This window comes from Pseudorca crassidens, chromosome 3 (assembly GCF_039906515.1).
Source record: "Pseudorca crassidens isolate mPseCra1 chromosome 3, mPseCra1.hap1, whole genome shotgun sequence".
Taxonomy (NCBI): Eukaryota; Metazoa; Chordata; class Mammalia; order Artiodactyla; family Delphinidae; genus Pseudorca; species Pseudorca crassidens.
The window spans coordinates 51,340,669-51,361,213 of record NC_090298.1 but is presented as its reverse complement, the minus strand read 5'-3'; the positions used below and the strand labels follow the sequence as shown (position 1 = coordinate 51,361,213).

At 40.5% G+C, this 20,545-nt stretch overlaps 1 protein-coding gene and 1 pseudogene across 3 annotated transcripts in view; both read right to left on the bottom strand.

Annotated features, from left to right (window-relative positions):
- The window catches only part of RGS7BP (regulator of G protein signaling 7 binding protein), a 166,488-nt gene extending 164,583 nt beyond the window's left edge, over positions 1 to 1,905 (bottom strand). For all 3 annotated transcript variants that reach the window (XM_067730802.1, XM_067730801.1, XM_067730803.1), the window contains exon 1: positions 865 to 1,905. In XM_067730802.1, coding sequence (XP_067586903.1) covers positions 865 to 1,029 — 165 coding nt within the window. In that variant the 5' untranslated portion in view covers positions 1,030 to 1,905. The remainder of the gene's footprint in view (positions 1 to 864) is intronic.
- Positions 1,906 to 16,154: 14,249 nt separating this feature from the next.
- On the bottom strand, positions 16,155 to 17,452 carry LOC137220704 (beta-citrylglutamate synthase B pseudogene; annotated as a pseudogene).
- Between the last annotated feature and the right edge of the window lie 3,093 nt (positions 17,453 to 20,545).

The window sequence follows — 20,545 nt, the reverse complement described above, 5'->3', positions numbered from 1 at the left end:
CCTATTTTGTGTTACCTAAACAGAGGCTTTCGCTGACCCCTGAGCCACCTCCCCAAATCTCCTGCTAAAGAGCCTACAGATTGTTTAAAGATTGGGGCACAAAGATGTAAGTTCTCTTCATCCAAAGCAAGTGTTTATTTTTCATCGGTAAGTCTCGTCATGGAAGCTCTGTTTCCAGACCTACTTGCCGCCACCCGTTCAGACTCAGTTTCTGAAGAGCCAGAGCATATTTGGAGAGCTACCATGCCACTCCCAGGTAACTAGAGAGTGATGCTGGGAACTCTCGCATAGAAGTCTCCCCTCTACCACAGCTGGGATGCGGATTTGAATCGGCCTGGGGATAAAGGCCAAAGGTGGGTTATATTAGGCAAACCATTCACCTCCTGCCGGACCACTGAACCGCTCCGGCCGGGCTCCGAGCTTGACGGGAAGACTGGCTACAGCCTCTGAGCTGGAACCTTCGTCCCCTCCGCAGAGCCCCGTGCACTCTATTTGGGTTTGTTTGCTACTGTCTCCCCACAAAGCAGCACTCTTACCTACTCAGCCCCTCCCTCCCTGGTGAGCCAGCCAGTTCACCGTGTCTTTCCTATCTGCCGTTCTCCGAGGGGGTAGAGGCACGACCTACAGCCGCTGACCCCAAGACCCTTTCCGCGGCACTTCTTGGCGGGGCCAATACGACCCGGTGTCACCCCGAATCTGGGGGACTGCAGATTTAAAAATAGTGCATGTGCACGTGACCGGCATGGAGGAGCTGAGGGTGGCGGAGTTCCTGGCACTCAGGCAAAAGATTAACGTACACGATTCCCCCCACCTCTCCAAAAAAAACAAAAACAAAAAACAAAAGGAGGCGCATTTTCCACCTACCATCTTGCAATCGTCCAGGGCTCGTTGGGTTTTGTGGGCGCTCTCGGAGCCGCTGCCCCTGCGCTCCCAATCCCGGCTCTGCAGCGGGGGCTTGCTGATCTGGAAGATTGAGGAGCGGGTGGACCGGCTGGGGCGCTTTTTGCGCCCATTCGGTGCAGAACTCATGCATACACATCCACCAAGCCGAAGCCGCTGGTGCAGTGCGCCCCGGCGCGGGCGGCCAGGTAGTTGCCCTGCGCGCCGCCTCCAAGCAGCCGGAGCCGGGACCCGAGGCGCGGCGCTCACAGGCTTGGGACTGGCTGCGCGGGTGGGTAACCTTCAGCTTGAAGGAGAGCCGGGGAAGCGCTGGCTGTGCCGTGCAGCATCGCTTCCACTAGCAGTGAGGAAGGAGCTCGGTCAAGTTCTGCTCAGCAGCACTGCCGGCCCTGTCCCGGGAGCTGGACGCTGGCGCGGGCTCGCACTGTCTTCCGCTCGGCATGGATCGCAAGGCTGGGCGAGAAGGAACACGCCGCCCGGCGGTTCCTAGTTTCCATTCAGATGGGTGAGCAGCTTTCAAAGCCTGCGCTGCCAGGTGGAGGGGAGGGCGGGCAGGGGGAGATTGTCGCTCTAGCCTCGGGTGTCTTCCCGCAGCGGCTCTCCGTTCGTCTATCTCCTCCCTCCCCCGTCACCAGGCCTGGAAGGGCTGGCAGTCCCCGAAGCAGGCAGTTGGTCGTTGTCTTGATTCTTCGTCTCCACGGGGCTCATCTGTTTGAGGATCCCTAATGAATCCGTGGCGGGACTGGCAGACGCAGGGAATCGGTCCGGCTGACGTTGTTCGCGGCCCCGCACATTGATAGGACAGGAATACTAATGTGATCCGTCCATACAACCCCCTTCCCCCTCCAGGGTTTATGCACTTATCCAATCAAATCCCCGGGAACATCAATTGCAATATTACTTCATCTGCACTATTATTAGAAACGAAAAGTGTCATCAGAGTGGAGCACATTGCCACATGCTGGGACATAAACACGGATTTCAGATCAACCAGTGTGAGCTTGAGGCCCTCACCTTCCAACACATTCCGGGGCCACAGATTAGTAAAGCCCAACGAGGAGGGAGTGAGGTTTTTGCCTCAAAAGGAAGATCTCTTGATAACAGTTTTTAAAAATAGCTTTGTTTCCGGGAGTTTTGTCGTTGTGGTGGTGTTTTTGTTTTTGTCTATGTTCACCATGTGCCGGGAGAGAAACCTGCAGCAGTGGGGGCAGAATGCAAGAGGGCTTCAGTCAAACTGGTCCTCAACCCATCCCATCCCATCTTAACGAGTCAAGCTCCTGGTCTGAGATTCCAGAATCTCAGGACCCAGCTCTGAGAGTTTCCCAATAGAGATTTGAACAAATGAGAGCCAACAGGCCTCCCTGGACACTCAAAATGACTCAACTCTCCTTTATGGGACATCAGTGACCCAGAGGCCAATGGAGGTGGCCCAGGATAGTAGGGAAGATGACTGTGTGAAAGGGGGCCCTGGGGGGTGAGTTCCTTGGCCATTTAAGTTCACCCTGACCATTGGCATCCTAAGATTCTTGTGGAAGGAAGAGAGGCAGCATGGGCATTCAACTCCAATGCTCTGAGAATGCTTGTTCCCATGCATGAATGGTTTGTTTGGAGGGGACAGATAAAGAAGTCTGCCACAGGGGAACGACTTATGTGTTGCAGAGCCTAATGAAGAACAAAAAGGAGGTTTCTGGTCAATCTCTTAAGGGGTTGTAGAGAGGGAGAGCCAGAAATAGCCAGAAAGGCTAACACCCTAAGGAGACATTTCTAGAAATTTTTTACAAGGCAGGTGAATATAATGGGGTAGTATAATAAGAAAGATATTTGGTCTTTGTCCTCAGTTCCTGGCACAGAGCTCCTAAATCCCTTGTAATTTCCCTAGTGATAAGGGTGATAGGAGCCCCTTGTCACCAGAAAGACCAAGACTTGATTAGGCATTTGGAACTTTCAGGCCCCCCCCCCCCCCACCAACTTCCTCAGAAGGGAGAGAGGCTGGAGACTGATTTAATCATGAATAGCCAATAGTGTGACCAATCATGCCTACATAATGAAACCTCCATAATGAAACCTCCTTAAAAACCCCTAAACAATGGGGTTCAGGGAGCTTCTGGGTTGGTGAAGACATAGGTTTGCTGGGAGGTTGGCATACTCAGAGAGGGGGCATGGCATCTCCCCCTCCCCCCTCCCATACCCTACGCATCTCTTTCTGAGTCGTATTCTTTATAATAAGCTGGTAAGTAAAGTGGTTTCCCAAGTGCTGTGAATCATGCTACCAAATCTGAGAGGCATTTGTGGGAACCCCCGAATTTGTAGCCAAGTTGAACAGAAGTATAGGTAATCTGGGGATTTTATACTTGTGACTGGTCTCTGCAGTGAGGGCAGATTTGTGGGTCTGAGCCCTTAAACATGTGGGGCCTGACGCTAACTCCAGGTATTGAGTTGTAGGACACCCAGTTGGTGTTGGAGAGTTGGAGAAATAGTGTTGAAAAAGATACCGTGTATTTGGTTGGGGAGGAAAAAACCCTAACCAGGGGATATCTGAATGGATATTCACCTGCATTTGCATAGTGCTTCACAAAAGATTGAGTAAGTTTTCCCTAAGGACGAGTGGGGGAGAGAAGCATCAGCTCCCACCCCAGACCTTGGTGTGCTATTATCCTCCAGGAGTTTAGATGGTAGGGAGACCAGGGTGAAGGGCTCTTCTGTTGGCTGAGTCTCCCCAAATGTAGGAAGATAAGGAGGTTAACTCTTAGCCAACTCTGACTGTTCCTTTTTCCCTCAGTCTCAAATTTCTCTCTACCTCATGTGTGTAGGGAGGAGAGGTCGAAGAACACATCAGGTGGTTTGGTGAAATTTTCTGGGATTTGGTGAGTGGTTGGGATGCTGAGGGAAGGTATAGGGAGGCGAAGGAAGGATGGATAATACTCATTTGTAAGTTAAGTCTTGTGATATAGACCCTTGTGTTACCACTAACTACCTCTCTCCCCACTACCAAACTTAAAAGTCTGCTCCAACCCAAGGTTGGTGGTGCTTTGGAAAATTAAAGGAAAAGGGACTGCATTTTACATGTGTGTGGACCTAGGATAGAGAAAACAGCACACTGGAGGTGAGTCTTCTGGAAATCTTTTGTCACCACTCTGCTGTTTCATCCCCTGTCCCTGCAGGGAAATACTGCCACCAGATTTGAGCGTCTCCAAGCTCCTTAGTAGTGGGTTTCTACTTCAGCTACAGCCATCTGGTTTCTACTCCCCGCTTCTTCTGCCTAGAGACCATTTCAACAAATTAAAAGAAAAAAAGGCAACACAATTGCACTGCTCTGTTTCTATGCCATATTTCTTGCAGTAGGTGGGGGAGGAGGGGATAAATGGGTCAAACTCAAGGGCACATCTGAAGGACCACAGATTTGGAAACCTGCTGGGGGATTAAGCAGAAATTGTCATTTGTAGGTGCCCCTTGGTCTTCCCTGATACACAGCCCAAGCCATTTTCTGAGAGGGAAGAAAAATAGCATCAATCCCAGAGCTGTCTCTCTGAGGGACAAATGCTGTAATCAGAATAGCAGCAGGCAGACTTAGTTCCCTCACCTTCCCCCTCATTCAAAACAGCATGAATTTACATTCCTGGGGCTGACTGCCAAATAGAAGGGTGAAGTGCAGTTGGAAATCCCAATAACAAGGGTACATTTTCTGGTTATCTAGACCCAACTTTGGCACAATTCTGTTAATGGGTCCTCTATAGGTAAACAACTTTGACTCAACTCACATCCTAGATTCACTGCAATATAAGATCCACCTTACATTTCATGTTCGCTCTATGGTAATTTTAGAGAAGTTGTTTTGATTTAGAATTGAGAATTTAAAAATTGAGTACTAGTTAAGAGTGAATATGAACAACTGGTAAGTTTCTTCAAATTGGTGCTATCAGGAACCACAGTGCGACCCAGAGATGCACATCTCAAACTGGGCTGTGCAAAAATGGTAAAGGACCTTATCTGTGTGGGTCTGTGACAGAGGCGAAGAAAAATACATTAAGATGCTGAATCCTGAGAAGTTGGAAAGATCTGAAAGGAATAATCAAATTATTTTCTATTAGTGTAAAAAGAGATTAAGTGGGCTTCCCTGGTGGCGCAGTGGTTGAGAGTCCGCCTGCCGATGCCGGGGACACGGGTTTGTGCCCCGGTCCGGGAGGATCCCACATGCCGCGGAGCGGCTGGGCCCGTGAGCCATGGCCGCTGAGCCTGCGCGTCCGGAGCCTGTGCTCTGCAACGGGAGAGGCCACAACAGTGAGAGGCTCGCGTACCGAAAAAAAAGATTAAGTTATTGCAAAGAATTTAGTGAATAAACTATTTAGTAAATGGTTTATTTCCACTAAAACCAGAAAGAAGTACAATATATTGGAATATTTATTAATTTCAAAAATATTTTTGAGCATTTTTATTAGATGCAGTTCCAGGTTTTATTGGTCCTAAAACATATAACTGGGGGCCCTTCTTTAAGAAAAAGAATCAAAATTAGATATATGGTCTTGGGAGGAGCCTATGCAATGAGGTTCCCTGCAGTTAGGTTTTGTTACCTTCATGGTAAATTGCCACATTTGTTATTTATTATATGCACAGTGGGCATCTGGTGTTTTGCCTCCTCTGATTTTATTCTCCTTTTTCTTATAATAGCATCTTAAATTTCCTTTGAGAAAACCAGTCTTCTTTCCCTTTTTGTCATATGACTCATGGGTGGGCATATGAATCAGACCTGGCCAATAAGAGTACTATCTTCTAGTAGCCACAATGATTGGTTTATTAGTGGGTACGAAATCTAAACTGAAGTAATGAACTTTAGGCCTTGGGACTTTTTCTAGCTCTATTACGTTGAAACATTTGAAATTGCTATTACTCAACCATTTTAGACCTACGTAAATGACAATTTTATATATTTCAACCTAACATTGAGAGTTTCTTTTCCTTGCGTTGCTAGGGGATAAGATGAAAGTCTGCCATTTCTGGTGCCACTCACGATCAACAAACTGCCTGAGAGCCAACCCAGAGAAAATCAGAATGGAGAGATGGAGAAAGATTGATTTTTGCGGGATGGGGGAGGATAATTGACATACAACATTATAGTAGTTTCAGGTGTACAACATACCAATTTGATATTTGTAGGTATTGCAAAATGATCACCAAAATAATCTACAGATCTTCCTCAACTTACAACAATGGAGTTACTTCCCAATAAACCCCTTATAAGTTGAAAATATGTGAAAATGCATTTAATACACTCAAGCTACTGAACAACATAGCTTAGCCTAGCCTACATTAAACATGCTCAAAACACTTACATTAGCCTACAGTTGGGCAAAATCATCTAACACAAAGCCTATTTTATAATAAACTGTTGAATGTCTCATATAATTTATCACATACTGCACTGAAAGTAAAAAACAGGATGGTTGTATGGGTACAGGATGGTTGTAAGTATATTGTTCGTTTACACTTGTGGTAGCGTGGCTGACTGGGAGCTACTGGTGCCCAGCATCACAAGAGAGTATCATACTGCATATCTGCTAGCCTGGAAAAAGTCAAAAAAATTGTATGTCAAACCATTGTAAGTTGGGGACCATCTGTAGTTAACATCTGTCAACATATATAGTTACATATTATTTTTTCTTGTGATGAGAAATTTCAAGATTTATTCTCCTAATGACTTTCAAATGTGCAATATAGTATTATTAACTTTAGTCACCATGCTGTACATTATACCCCCTTGACTTATTTATTTTATAACTGGAAGTTTGTACCTTTTGACTCCCTTTACCCATTTTTCCCACCCCTCTCAATCCCCCCCACTTCTGGCAACCACTTCTCTTTCTGTATGCTTGTTTTTTTCTTTTCTTTTCTTTTTTAGATTCCACATATAAGTGAGATTATATGGCATTTGTCTTTTTCTGACTTATTTCACTTAGCATAATGCCCTTGAGGTCCATCCATGTTGTTGCAAATGGCAAGATTTCATCCTTTTTTATGGCTGAATAGTATTGCTTTGTATATATATACCACAATTTCTTTGACCATTCATCTATTGATGAACACAGATTGTTTCCATGTCTCAACTATTGTAAATAATTCTGCAATGTACATAGGGATGCATATAACTTTTCTAGTTAGTGTTTTTGTTTTCTTCAGATAAATACCCAAAAGTGGAATTGCTGGATCATATGGTAGTTCTATTTTTAATTTTTTGAGGAAACTCTGTACTGTTTTCCATAGTGGCTGCACCAATTTACATTCCCACCAAGAGTCCACAAATGTTCCATTTTCTCCACATCCTTACCAGCACTTGTAATTTCTTGTCTTTTCCATAGCAGCCATTCTGACAGGGGTGAGGTTATATCCCATTGTGGTTAAATTTGCATTTCCCTGATAATTAATGATGCTGAGCACCTTTTCATGTACTATTAGCCATCTGTATGTCTTCACTGGAAAAATGTCTATTCAGGTCTCCTGCCCACTTTTAATTGGATTTAAGAAAATAATTAATTTACTTTTTACTATTAAGTTGTATGAGTTCTTTATATATTTTGGATATTAACCTCTTATCAGATATATAATTTACAAATATTTTCTCCCATTCAGTAGGTTGTCTTTTCATTTCGTTGATGGTTTCCATTGCCATGCAGACGATTTTTTAGTCTAATATCATCCCACCTATTTATTTATTTATTTTTGCCTTTGGTTTGGTGTCAAATCTAAAAAATCTTTGCCAAGACAGATAACAAGGAACTTGCTGCCTATGTTTTCTTCTAGGAATTTTATGCTTTCAGGTCTTATGTTCAAATCTTTGATCAATATTGAGTTAATTTTTGGGTATGGTGTAAGATAGTGATCCAGTTTCATTCCTTTGCATGTTTCTGTCCAGTTTTCTCAACAACATTTAATGAAGAGAAACTGTCCGGGTCCCACTGTGTATTCTTGGCTGCTTTGTTGTAAATTAATTTACTATATATGTGTGGGTTTATTTCTGGGCTCTCCATTCTGTTCCATTGATCTATGCATCTGTTTTTATGCCAATAACATACTGTTTTGATTATTATAGCTTTGTAATGTAGTTTGAAATCAGGGAGCATAATGCCTCCAGCTTTGTTTCTTTCTCAAGGTTGCTTTGGCTATTCAAAGTCTTTCATGGTTTCATACAAATTTTAGGATTATTTGTTCTATTTCTGTGAAAAATGCCATTGGAATATTGACAGGGATTGCATTGAATCTATAGATTGCTTTGGGTAGTACGGACACTTCAATGATATAAATTCTTCCAATCCATGAACACAAATTATCTTTCCATTTATTTGTGTCTTCAATTTCTTTTATCAGTGTTTTATAGTTTTCTGTGTATACGTCTTTCATGTCCTTGGTTAAATTTATTGCTAGGTTTTTTATTTTTATTTTTGTTTTGATGCAATTGTAGAAAGGTTGATTCTTAATGATATTATTTGAGCACAGGGATCCAGTTTTGCCTTAAACCAAAGTATTCCTACAATTTAAGTTAGGTGAACCAAATCCCTTTTAAATTAACTCAGTTTGATTTGAGTTACTACCATTTGCAACCAAAAGAGTCCTCATTAATATTATACATAAAGAATAATTGCACACAAGTATAAAATACATCAGATCAATTCATCATTTAGTACTTAGTCAGTGTTCACTATGAATAAGCCACTGTGGCAAAGACCAGAGAGAATGCAATAAAATTAAAGATATGATTCCTTCTATGGTACTTACGCTGGGAGGTGAACACACACACACACACACACACACACACACGCACACACACGTGAAATCAAGAAGAACAATAAATATATATTAATGTTATATTCCAATGTGTATAAATACTTTAAGAATTTAGAGATGGGATCAACCTCTCTGTAGGCTGAAGTTATTAGAAAAGACTACATGATAGAGATGCAACCTGAGGTAGGAATATGTAGAATCTGGATAGATGAAGGAGTAGGGAGAGCTCTTCAGGGGTTGGCTAATAGCAAAGGCACAAGAGTGGAGTGGAGTGCACAAAGAGCCTGACCTGAATTGGAGAGAAGGAAGAGAGGCTAGTGTAAGAGTGCTGTGGGTAAGGTCACAGAAGTAGAATAAATGACTCAGTTCCTTTGGTTTAGGAAAAGAAGGAAGATAGTAGGTGAGAAGCAGAGAAAACTTAACAGTTTTCTTTGGTTGACAATAATGTACATGATTTGAGGCCACATTGGGAAGCAGATATACCAAAGGACTAACCTGATGTCTACCACTGACTTCTTATACTTTTAAAGGACTGGATTTGGGGGTTGAACTCCAGTGTTCTGAGGAATTGATGATGCAAATTATGGGCAGAGTGGGAGTTAGTGTTATCTAAACATAAAATGGTTCACATTACTTAGACCTTTTAGAGCAAAACAGAGGAGTTTGATCCTGATACTGGGTTGGGTAAGACCTTGGGCAAAAGAGGACCACTGCCATTTCGTGATTATATGAATTAAAATGAGGCAAGTGATGCTTTAAGAAAATTAATCTGGCAGTGATAGGTAGGATGCATTGGAATGAAGAGGTAGTGAAGCCATTTATTAGGCTATTATCATAATCCAAGTGGACAAGGAGCCTGAGTGTGCCAATAAGAATCAGGGAGAAATTTTAGACTATTTTAAGGTAACAGCATTATCTCAAGAAAGGACTGACTAGAAGATAATAGAAACTATCCAATGTAAAAAGCAACAGCTATTTCAATATCCCATGGAAATAGCAAAACCCATTGGCAATTATCTTTGAAATTTGCATCTAACTTTGACTCTATAGAGCTGTTCCTGTCTTGTATGTACACAGAACATGTACCCATTGGCCAAACTCCAGCCTGCTTTGTCCATGGATTCTACTGTGACCTCTTTCCTATTGACTAGACCTCTTTCTAGCAAACCATGGCTCTGGCCTATGTCTTATCTGCACCTTTCCAAAGCTAAACACTAATCAGCTACTGCTTTGTTGGCCCTATTTCCTTTTGCTGGCCCCACCAACCTTACCTGCTGTGGCCACTCCTTCCAACACAACTTGGTTCTTTTGAGGACACTTCTGGACCAGCCAAGTATGCTGAAACACGCACTGGGGAAACACTGCAGTGGACAGGCTATGTCTGCAGAACCGGTTCCTTAACTGTCCTCTGACACAGCTCATTTCTGGCCATTCTATTTGATACTTTGCTTCATTCTCTGGTTTCTCTTTGCTCTCTCATTCTCTCTCTTTCATTCTCTCTCTCCCTCTCTCCCTGTCTCTCTAATAATCACACAACTGACATAAGTGTGACTTTTCCTTGTTCTAAAAAAATACGTATTCAGATAAGGATAAAGTCCTCTTTGTTCACCATCCCAGCCTCAGTCCTCTCCTGCCTCCCCAGAAATAATCGTTCTAACCATTTTGCTGTGCAGATCTTCTGTTACACAACTGTTTACTTACATGTCCTTGAAAAAACATGTATTTCATTGTTGTTTATATATGTGTATGTTTTTATAGAAATTATATATTATATGTATCATTCTATAACATGCCTTTCTTTTTTCTATTTTACTGTGTCTTTGCAGAGGCTTCTGTATTAGTGCACATCTGCTTCAATCTTGTACTTCTGTGTGGTATTCTGAATAACAGATACATCACAGTTTACTAAACCATTCTCTAGTTGGGACATTTAGATTATTTCTAATATTTTAATATTATCAATAATGCTGCAGTAAAATTCTTAAGCATGCCCTCTTCTTCATATGCCTTCATATGTGGGTATATATTTCATTAGTGTATATGAAGAAGTGAAATTGCTGGGTCATAGAGTATACGCATTTACATTTGTAAGAGATACTCTGAAATTTCTTTCCAAGGTGGCTATAACAAATTACATGCATGCTGGCTAATTTTGAGAGTACCTGTTTCCCCACATACTGGTCAGTTTGATATCATTAAACTTTTTCAATTTGTGCCAATTTGACTCTTCATATTGATGCTATATTCTTACCTCTCAGCCTTCCAGTTTCTCTTAGGATTTCACTGATTTAGTCCTTCTTAACATCTCTGAATCTCTGTAGACTGATACTCTATAGCCTGGTAATTATCCCCTCCACACACTTGCGGTACTACCCTCCCACCCATCAGGGTCGCAGAATGCCTGCTCACATAAGTAGTCTTGAGTGGGTGCAGCCCATCTCTGAAAGACTGGGCTTCCAAATTGCTTACTCTTAGGACAACGAGGCAGGGCAGGAGTGAGAGAAAGGAGAAAAAGATGAATTCACACTTCCTAGTCTAAGAAATTGGAAAATGGAGCTTTCCTTGATAGAATTGGGCAGTTGAAGATATTAGGGCTGGAGATGAAAATTTAGAAGTTAGAAGCAAAAGGGGGTCATGGAAGCCTTGAGAATGGATGTGTCTCTAGGAAGAAGTAAGTGTAGAAAGGGAAAAACGCAAAGGGGTGATTAAGTCCCAAGACATGACAGCAGATAAGAGGTGTGATACAGGAAAGAGTCAATAGAGGGATGGAGAAGGGATGGCCAGGAAAACAGAAGAAGAAACCACTGAATGAGGTGTCACAGAGCAAAGGGCAGAGTCACTTTCAGGGAGTGAGCTGCCTGTTGTCCCAGAGATATCAAATAGGAAAGGGATTTAGTAAAATATCTTTTGGCGAGAAGAGGTCAGTGTGTAAATCTAATGAATGGAAGGAGCAAAACCCAAATTGTAAGTGGGCAATGAGGGTAAGAAGTGGAAGAAGCAGGTGGGGACCATAAGCGTGAGGGGAAGGACAGAAATAGGACATTGTTACAGAATGGCACGTTCTGATAAGTGCACGTTTACCTTTTTTTTTTTCTTTTTTAACATCTTTATTGGAGTATAATTGCTTTACAATGGTGTGTTAGTTTCTGCTTTATAGCAAAGTGAATCGGCTATACATATACATATATCCCCATATCTCCTCCCTCTTGCATCTCCCTTGCTTCTAGGTGGTCACAAAGCACCAAGCTGATCTCTCTGTGCTATGTGGCTGCTTCCCACTAGCCATTTTACATTTGGTAGTATATATAAGTCCATGCCACTCTCTTACTTCATCCCAGCTTACCCTTCCCCCTCCCCGTGTCCTCAAGTCCATTCTCTATGTCTGTGTCTTTATTCTTGTCCTGCTCCTAGGTTCTTCAGAATCATTTTTAAGATTCCATATATATATATATATATATATATATATATATATATATATATATATATATACACACACATATGTTAGTATACGGTATTTTTTTTTCCTCTTTCTGACTTACTTCACTCCACTCTGTATGACAGACTCTAGGTCCATCCACCTCACTACAAATAACTCAATTTCGTTTCTTTTTATGGCTGAGTGATATTCCATTCTATATATATGCCATGTCTTCTTCATCCATTCATCTGTCAATGGACACTTAGGTTGCTTCCATGTCTTGACTATTGTAAATAGAGCTGCAGTGAATATTGTGGTACATGACTCTTTTTGAATTATGGTTTTCTCAGGGTATATGCCCAGTAGTGGGATGGCTGGGCCGTATGGTAGTTCTATTATTAGTTTTTTAAGGAACCTCTGTACTGTTCTCCATAGTGGTATATCAATTTACTTTCCCACCAACAGTGTAGGGAGGTTCCTTTTTCTCCACACCCTCTCCAGCATTTATTGTTTCTAGATTTTTTGATGATGGCCATTTTGACTGGTGTGAAGTGATACCTCATTGTAGTTTTGATTTGCATTTCTCTAATGATTAGTGATGTTGAGCATCCTTTCATGTGTTTGTTGGCAATCTGTATATCTTCTTTGGAGAAATGTCTATTTAGGTCTTCTGCCCATTTTTGGATTGGGTTTTTGTTTTTTTGTTATTAAGCTGCTTGTAAATTTTGGAGATTAATCCTTTGTCCATTGCTTCATTTGCAAATATTTTCTCCCATTCTGAGGGTTGTCTTTTTGTTTTGTTTATGGTTTCCTTTGCTGTGCAAAAGCTTTGAAGTTTTATTAGGTCCCATTTGTTTTTTTTTATTTCCATTTCTCTGGGAGGTGGGTCAAAAAGGATCTTGCTGTAATTTATGTCATAGAGTGTTCTGCCTATGTTTTCCTCTAAGAGTTTTACAGTGTCTGGCTTTACATTTAGGTTTTTAATCCATTTTGAGTTTATTTTTGTGTATGGTGTTAGGGAGTGTTCTAATTTCATACTTTTACATGTAGCTGTCCAGTTTTCCCAGCACCACTTATTGAAGAGGCTGTCTTTTCTCCATTGTATATTCTTGCCTCCTTTATCAAAAATAAGGTGACCATATGTGTGTGGGTTTAACTCTGGGCTTTCTATTGTGTTCCATTGATCTATATTTTTGTTTTTGTGCCAGTACCATATTGTCTTGATTACTGTAGTTTTGTAGTATAGTCTGAAGTCTTGGAGCCTGATTCCTCCAGATCCGTTTTTCTTTCTCATGATTGCTTTGGCTATTAGGGGTCTTTTGTGTTTCCATACAAATTGTGAAAATTTTTGTTCTAGTTCTGTGAAAAATGCCATTGGTAATTTGATAGGGATTGCATTGAATCTGCAGATTCCTTTGGATAGTATAGTCATTTCCACAATGTTGATTCTTCTAATCCAAGAACATGGTATATCTCTCCATCTGTTTGTATCCTCTTTAATATCTTTCATCAGTGTCTTGTAGTTTTCTGCATACTGGTCTTTTTTCTCCTTAGGTAGGTTTATTCCTGGGTATTTTATTCTTTTTGTTGCAGTGGTAAATGGGAGTGTTTCCTTAATTTCACTTTCAGATTTTTCATCATTAGTGTATAGGAATGCATGAGATTTCTGTGCATTAATTTTGTATCCTGCTACTTTACCAAATTCATTGATTAGCTCTAGTAGTTTCTGGTAGCATCTTTAGGATTCTCTATGTATAGTATCATGCCATCTGCAAACAGTGACAACTTTACTTCTTCTTTTCTGATTTGGATTCCTTTTATTTTTTTTTCTTCACTGATTGCTGTGGCTAAAACTTCCAAAACTATGGTGAATAATAGTGGTGAGAGTGGACCACCTTGTCTTGTTCCTGGTCTTAGAGGAAATGGCTTGAGTTTTTCACCATTGAGAACGATGTTGGCTGTGGGTTTTTCATATATGGGCTTTATTATGTTGGGATAAGTTCCCTCTATGCCTACTTTCTGGAGGGTTTTTATCATAAATGGGTGTTGAATTTTGTCAAAAATTCAGTTTTTTCTGCATCTATTGAGATGATCATATGCTTTTTCTCCTTCAATTTGTTAGTATGGTTTATCACATTGATTGATTTGTGTATACTGAAGAATCCTTGCATTCCTGGGATAAACCCCAGTTGATCATGGTGTATGATCCTTTTTTTTTTTCTATTTGTCAACAATCAACCTTTCACTCCATTTTATTATTATTTAATTCTATAGAAAAAACAAGTTTTATTACATTCCTTTTTTAAAATGGGGTGGAAACTGTACAAATAAGCATGATCAAACCTCTGTTAGAGCTGGTTAATACTGATTTATTGCCTCAAAGTCTCTCTAGTAGTGTCGAAGAAATTATGTTTAAGGTCCATCTGAAGGAAAAAAGCACTGGAGAGGCAAGAAAGGACTCGGGTAAAAAGTTTCAGAGGATTGTAGGGAGATGGAACTTGCTGCTTAAAAAAATTACATTGAGCTCTGGAGCATCTCCATTTCTTAACACACCTTCCAAAGCATTTATTGGGATAGTTTTACCCATGTTTAAAGGCTCATATTATATGCAATTTGGGGCTTTTATAAATTCAGAAATAAAGTAATATAAAGAGTAGAATATTGAAGTCTTCAGAGTAGGGCTATAAGAGTCTCAATACTGCTAAATAAGTCCCCAAACAAAAATGTTCAGTCCACCCCACCCCAAAACCTATGTGTAATAGGAGAAAATGCACAGCAAGAAGCAGAGGAAAAGCATGTATCCTGGAATAAATCATACACTGAACAGTCTAGAAGCAAAGAAAAAAAGCAGACAACATACACATACACAAAAGTCTAAGAAGCAGCTATTCTCCTCATGTCTTTAGGTGGGTACCTCTACCCAGTAGATTACAGTTATGAAAATGACTCAGTTGTTTTTTTGTTAAAGTAACAAACTGTTTCCCATCATGCTCCATTTTCTAGAATCTTTCCTTTTTGATTGGTTGATTGGTTTCCTTTTTGATTGGTTGATCAAAAAGCACAAAAAGCAAAGCACATAAACATGCAAGAATGCACACGTGTGCACACACACACACGTGCACACACACACCCTCCTAAAATGTGAAAAATGCAGATATATAACGCTGGTGTCAGAAATCACTTCAACTTTATACTTAGGAACTTATAGACCCTTGATTTGCCCCCCAAAAATATTTTCCTTGTCCTTATTCTTTAAATGCTCAACCACCAAAAGAAAAAAGGAAAAAAATAAAAGGCTTTAAAGGCACATGTTTCAAGTCAGTGTCTTGTTAACAAAAAAGGTAGCATTTTCTTCACTTTGGCCATTGTTAAAGATGCAGGCATAGATCAGGGAATGTTAAGACTAGCATGTATTAAAAACAAATGCAACATTAACAGAGCATATATCTTTCAAAAAAGGATAAAACACTAACAGATACAAGTCAATGCACATATTTTAACTAGTGCAATTTTATCTACAATGGAGTAAATGTTATTTTGTGTGCCAGACATTGAAATACTGTTCATTTCCCTTTTATCATGCAGACATGCCAACTTTATCATTAAAAAAACCTTTATGGGGTCACATTCACGTTGCCCTCCCACCCAAATTAAGGGGAAAAAAGTCAATAAAAGAACTCCTCAAGATTTCATAACTATGAACATAAAGCTCCTAGATAATAGTGTATAGGCTGAATTTTCTTATTTGTATAAAAAATTATAATCTAGGTAGATGTCTTCCTCATGGATTACAATACAATGTGAAGTTACACGACTCTGAAATTTGTACCAACTGTACAAAAACAAAAGGAAGAGACCATGAAAAAATTATGTCCTTCATGGCCTGAGAGCCTACACATTTTTGAGTAATTTAAAAGGGTAACTATGAGAGCCTGACATTTTTCTGTATCTCACATCTTCTGCTTCTCTATCTGTAGTATTTGTAAATCAAAGTCAGTAACAGGTTAGTAGCAAAGGTCTCATCTATCTCCCCCTTCCTCCTTCCTAACTAATCCTACTCATTTTTCTCTCATCTTCCTGAGCATTTTCCATGAACAGCATTGCAAGTTGGTTTAAAAAAAATAATAGAAAAAGAAAACAGAATGAAAAAAAGGAAAGAAGAAAAAGGAAGCTTTACAAGGGTTTTGTTGGTTAATTATTTACTGGTGGAATCACTCCACCAGGAGTTTGATTTCATTGGCTAGCAGTTGGTTCATGTTGAATAGGCCCCCTGGGAGCTTGGTGAGCAGCTCTCACTCCATGGTTTCAGGGTCGCTGCCAACAGAGCTGGAACTATGCTCATGTTGTCGACAGCAGTGTTGTCTGTGGGACCCAGCTCCGGCTCACTAGTCTCACTGGTCATGGACACCACAGAGAGCAGGGACATACGCCAGGCGAGTCGGCTAGAGGGCAAAAGGGAGGCGGCATATTCAGCTATGATACCAGCTACATCTAGGTTATAAGCCTTATCAAAGGCTATGAAACCTACATTTGCATTGTCTCCTTCGCAGACACAGAAGGAGCCGTCGTCTTTCATCAACAGGTCAGTGCCACACACATCCATTCCCAGGATATTAGACACCTGGATAGCTAGCTGTTTCCCTTGTTTACTCAATGAGCACATCATCCCGACACCACCTAGTGAGCAGTTGCTTTGCATCCTCCCATCTGTTGAACAGCATTATGGTGTCAACCACACGGCCTCCAATGACAATGACATATACATCTCTTCCATGAGACTCTTTAACATATCTCTGAAACGGGGATGGAGCTTCATGGCAAATAAGATGGCTTAGATCAGCCAAATGGCGCTTATCACGAGCCAAGAAAATTGCTTTGCCTCTATGACACCATGTATTCTTCACTACCATTGGGAACTCCAGTACTTCTGCTTCATCAATCATTTTAGCAAAATTTTCATGACCACCATAAGAGAAAGTATCTGGCAGAGGAACACCATGACCTGCCAACTCTTGAAACATCCAGAACTTATTAACACAGTTCAGGATGTCTTGAGGTCAGTTCATCAACCTGCATCCCATCTTCTCTAGATGGCGCAAAACAGTGATGTCACTATCACTTTGCACCCAACCGGTTGGTATTCTCACTACTACTGCCGTAGGGTAGGCAGTAATTAGTTCTCCATTGATACGAAGACCCAGGTTTCCTTGATGGATTGTTAGCACCACCTCATCCATCACCACAGCCCTAAAGTCCAGTTCCTCCTCACAACATTTGGTCTTTAAAGCTCGTAAGATCTCTATTTGGGGATAGTCTTCCCTGATTTGATGATCTGTCAAAAACCACAACTTGGTGGCCACAGAGCTACATATCTTGATCTGCCTGTTCTTCCTTTTCTGGGGTTACTTCCTCCTGAATATACACTCTTTCGAGGATTGTAGGAGCTCTCACAGAGTCTGAAATCAGTAGTGCAGGCTGACAAGAAAGACAGGTGAGAAGACTACGGCAGAACCTTCAGTCCTCTGCTGAAAAATCTCCTTGTATGATCCTTTTATTGTGCTGTTGGATTCTGTTTGCTAGTATTTTGTTGAGGATTTTTGCATCTATGTTCATCAGTGATATTGGCCTGTAGTTTTCTTTCTTTGTGACATCTTTGTCTGGTTTTAGTATCAGGGTGATGGTGGCCTCATAGAATGAGTTTGGGAGTGTTTCTCCCTCTGCTATATTTTGGAAAATTTGAGAAGGATAGGTGTTAGCTCTTCTCTAAATGATAGAATTTGCCTGTGAAGCCATCTGGTCCCGGGCTTTTGGTTTTTGGAAGATTTCTAATCACAGTCTCAATTTCATTGCTTGTGATTGGTATGTTTATATTTTCTATTTCTTTCTGGTTCAGTCTCGGAAGGTTGTGCTTTTCTAAGAATTTGTGCATTTCTTCCAGGTTGTCCATTTTATTGGCATATAGTTGCTTGTAGCAATCTCTCATGATCCTTGGTATTTCTGCAGTGTCAGTTGTTACTTCTCCTTTTTCATTTCTAATTCTATTGATTTGTCTTCTCCCTTTTTTTCTTGATGAGTCTGGCTAATGGTTTATGAATTTTGTTTATCTTCTCAAACAACCAACTTTTAGTTTTATTGATCTTTGCTATTGTTTTCTTCATTTCTTTTCCACTTATTTCTGATCTGATCTTTATTATTTCCTTCTGCTAACTTTAGGGTTTTTTTGTTCTTCTTTCTCTAATTGCTTTAAGTGTAATGTTAGGTTATTTATTTGAGATGTTTCTTGTTTCTTGAGGTAGGATCATATTGCTATAAACTTCCCTCTTAGAACTGCTTTTGCTGCATCCCGTAGGTTTTGGGTCATCGTGTTTTCATTGTCATTTGTTTCTAGGTATTTTTTTATTTCTTCAGTGATCTCTTGGTTATTTAGTACTGTATTGTTTAACCTCCCTGTGTTTTTATTCTTTACAGATTTTTTCCTGTAATTGTTATCTAGTCTCATAGCATTGTGGTCGGAAGAGATACTTGATAGGATTTCAATTTTCTTAAATTTACCCAGGCTTGATTTGTGACCCAAGATATGATCTATCCTGGAGAATGTTCCATGAGCACTTGAGAAGAAAGTGTATTCTGTTGTTATTAGAAGGAATGTTCTATATATATCAATTAAGTCCATCTTGTTTAATGTATCATTTAAAGCTTGTGTTTCCTTAATTATTTTCATTTTGTATGATCTGTCCATTGGTGAAAGTGGGGTGTTAATGTCCTCTATTATGATAGTGTTCTGTCAATTTCTGCTTCAATATCTGTTAGCATTTGCCTTATGTATTGAAGTGCTCCTATGTTGGGTGCATAAATATTTACAATTGTTATATCTTCTTCTTGGATTGATCCCTTGATCATTATGTAGTGTCCTTCTTTGTCTCTTGTAACAGTCTTTATTTTAAAGTCTATTTTGTCTGATATGAGAATTGCTACTCCAGCTTTCTTTTGATTTCCATTTGCATGGAATACTTTTTTCCATCCCCTCACTTTCAGTCTGTATGTGTCCCTAGGTCTGAAGTGGGTCTCTTGTAGACAGCATATATATGGGTCTTGTTTTTGTATCCATTCAGCTAGTCTATGTCTTTTGGTTGGAGCATTTAATCCATTTACATTTAAGGTAGTTATCGATATGTATGTTCCTTTTACCATTTTCTTAATTGTTTTGGGTGTGTTATTGTAGGTCTTTTCCTTCTCTTGTGTTTCCTGCCTAGAGAAGTTCCTTTAGCATTTGTTGTAATGCTGGTTTGGTGGTGCTGAATTCTCTTAGCTTTTGCTTGTCTGTAAAGGTTTTAATTTCTCCATCGAAACTGAATGAGATCCTTGCTGTGTAGAATAATCTTGGTTGTAGGTTTTTCCCTTTCATCACTTTCAGTATGTCCTGCCACTCCCTTCCGGCTTGCAGAGTTTCTGCTGAAAGATCAGCTGTTCACCTTATGGGGATTCCCTTGTATTTTATTTGTTGTTTTTCCCTTGCTGCTTTGAAAATTTTTTCTTTGTATTTAATTTTTGATCGTTTGACTAATATGTGTCTTGGCATGTTTCTCCTTGGATTTATCCTCTATGGGACTCTCTGCACTTCCTGGACTTGACTATTTCCTTTCCCACCTTAGAGAAGTTTTCAACTATAATTTCTTCAAATATTTTCTCAGTCCCTTTTTTTTCTCTTCTTCTTCTGGGACCCCTATAATTTGAATGTTGGTGCCTTTAATGTTGTCCCCGAGGTCTCTAAAACTGTCCTCAATTCTTTTAATTCTTTTTTCTTTATTCTGCACTGCAGTAGTTATTTCCACTATTTTATCTTCCAGGTCACTTATCCCTTCTTCTGCCTCAGTTATTCTGCTCTTGATTCCTTCTAGAGACTTTTTAATTTTCATTTATTATGTTGTTCATCATTGTTTGTTTGCTGTTTAGTTCTTCTACGTCCTTGTTAAACGTTTCTTGTATTTTCTCCATTCTATTTCCAAGATTTTGGGTCATCTTTACTATCATTACTCTGAATTATTTTTCAGGTAGACTGCCTATTTCCTCTTCATTTTTTTATTCTGGTGGGATTTTACCTTGCTCTTTCATCTGCTGTGTGTTTCTCTGTCTTCTCATTTTGCTTCACTTACTGTGTTTGGGGTCTCCTTTTCACTGGCTGCACGTTCGTAGTTCCCATTGTTTTTGGTGTCTGCCCCCTGGTGGCTAAGGTTGGTTCAGTGGGTTGTGTAGGCTTCCCGGCAGAGGGGACTAGTGCCTGTGTTCTGGTGGATGAGGCTGGATCTTGTGTCTCTGGTGGGCAGGACTGTGTCCGGTGGTGTGTTTTGGGGTGTCTGTGGACTTATTATGATTTTAGGCAGCCTCCCTGCTAATGGGTGGTGTTGTGTTCCTGTCTTGCTAGTTGTTTGGCATAGGGTGTCCAGCACTGTAGCT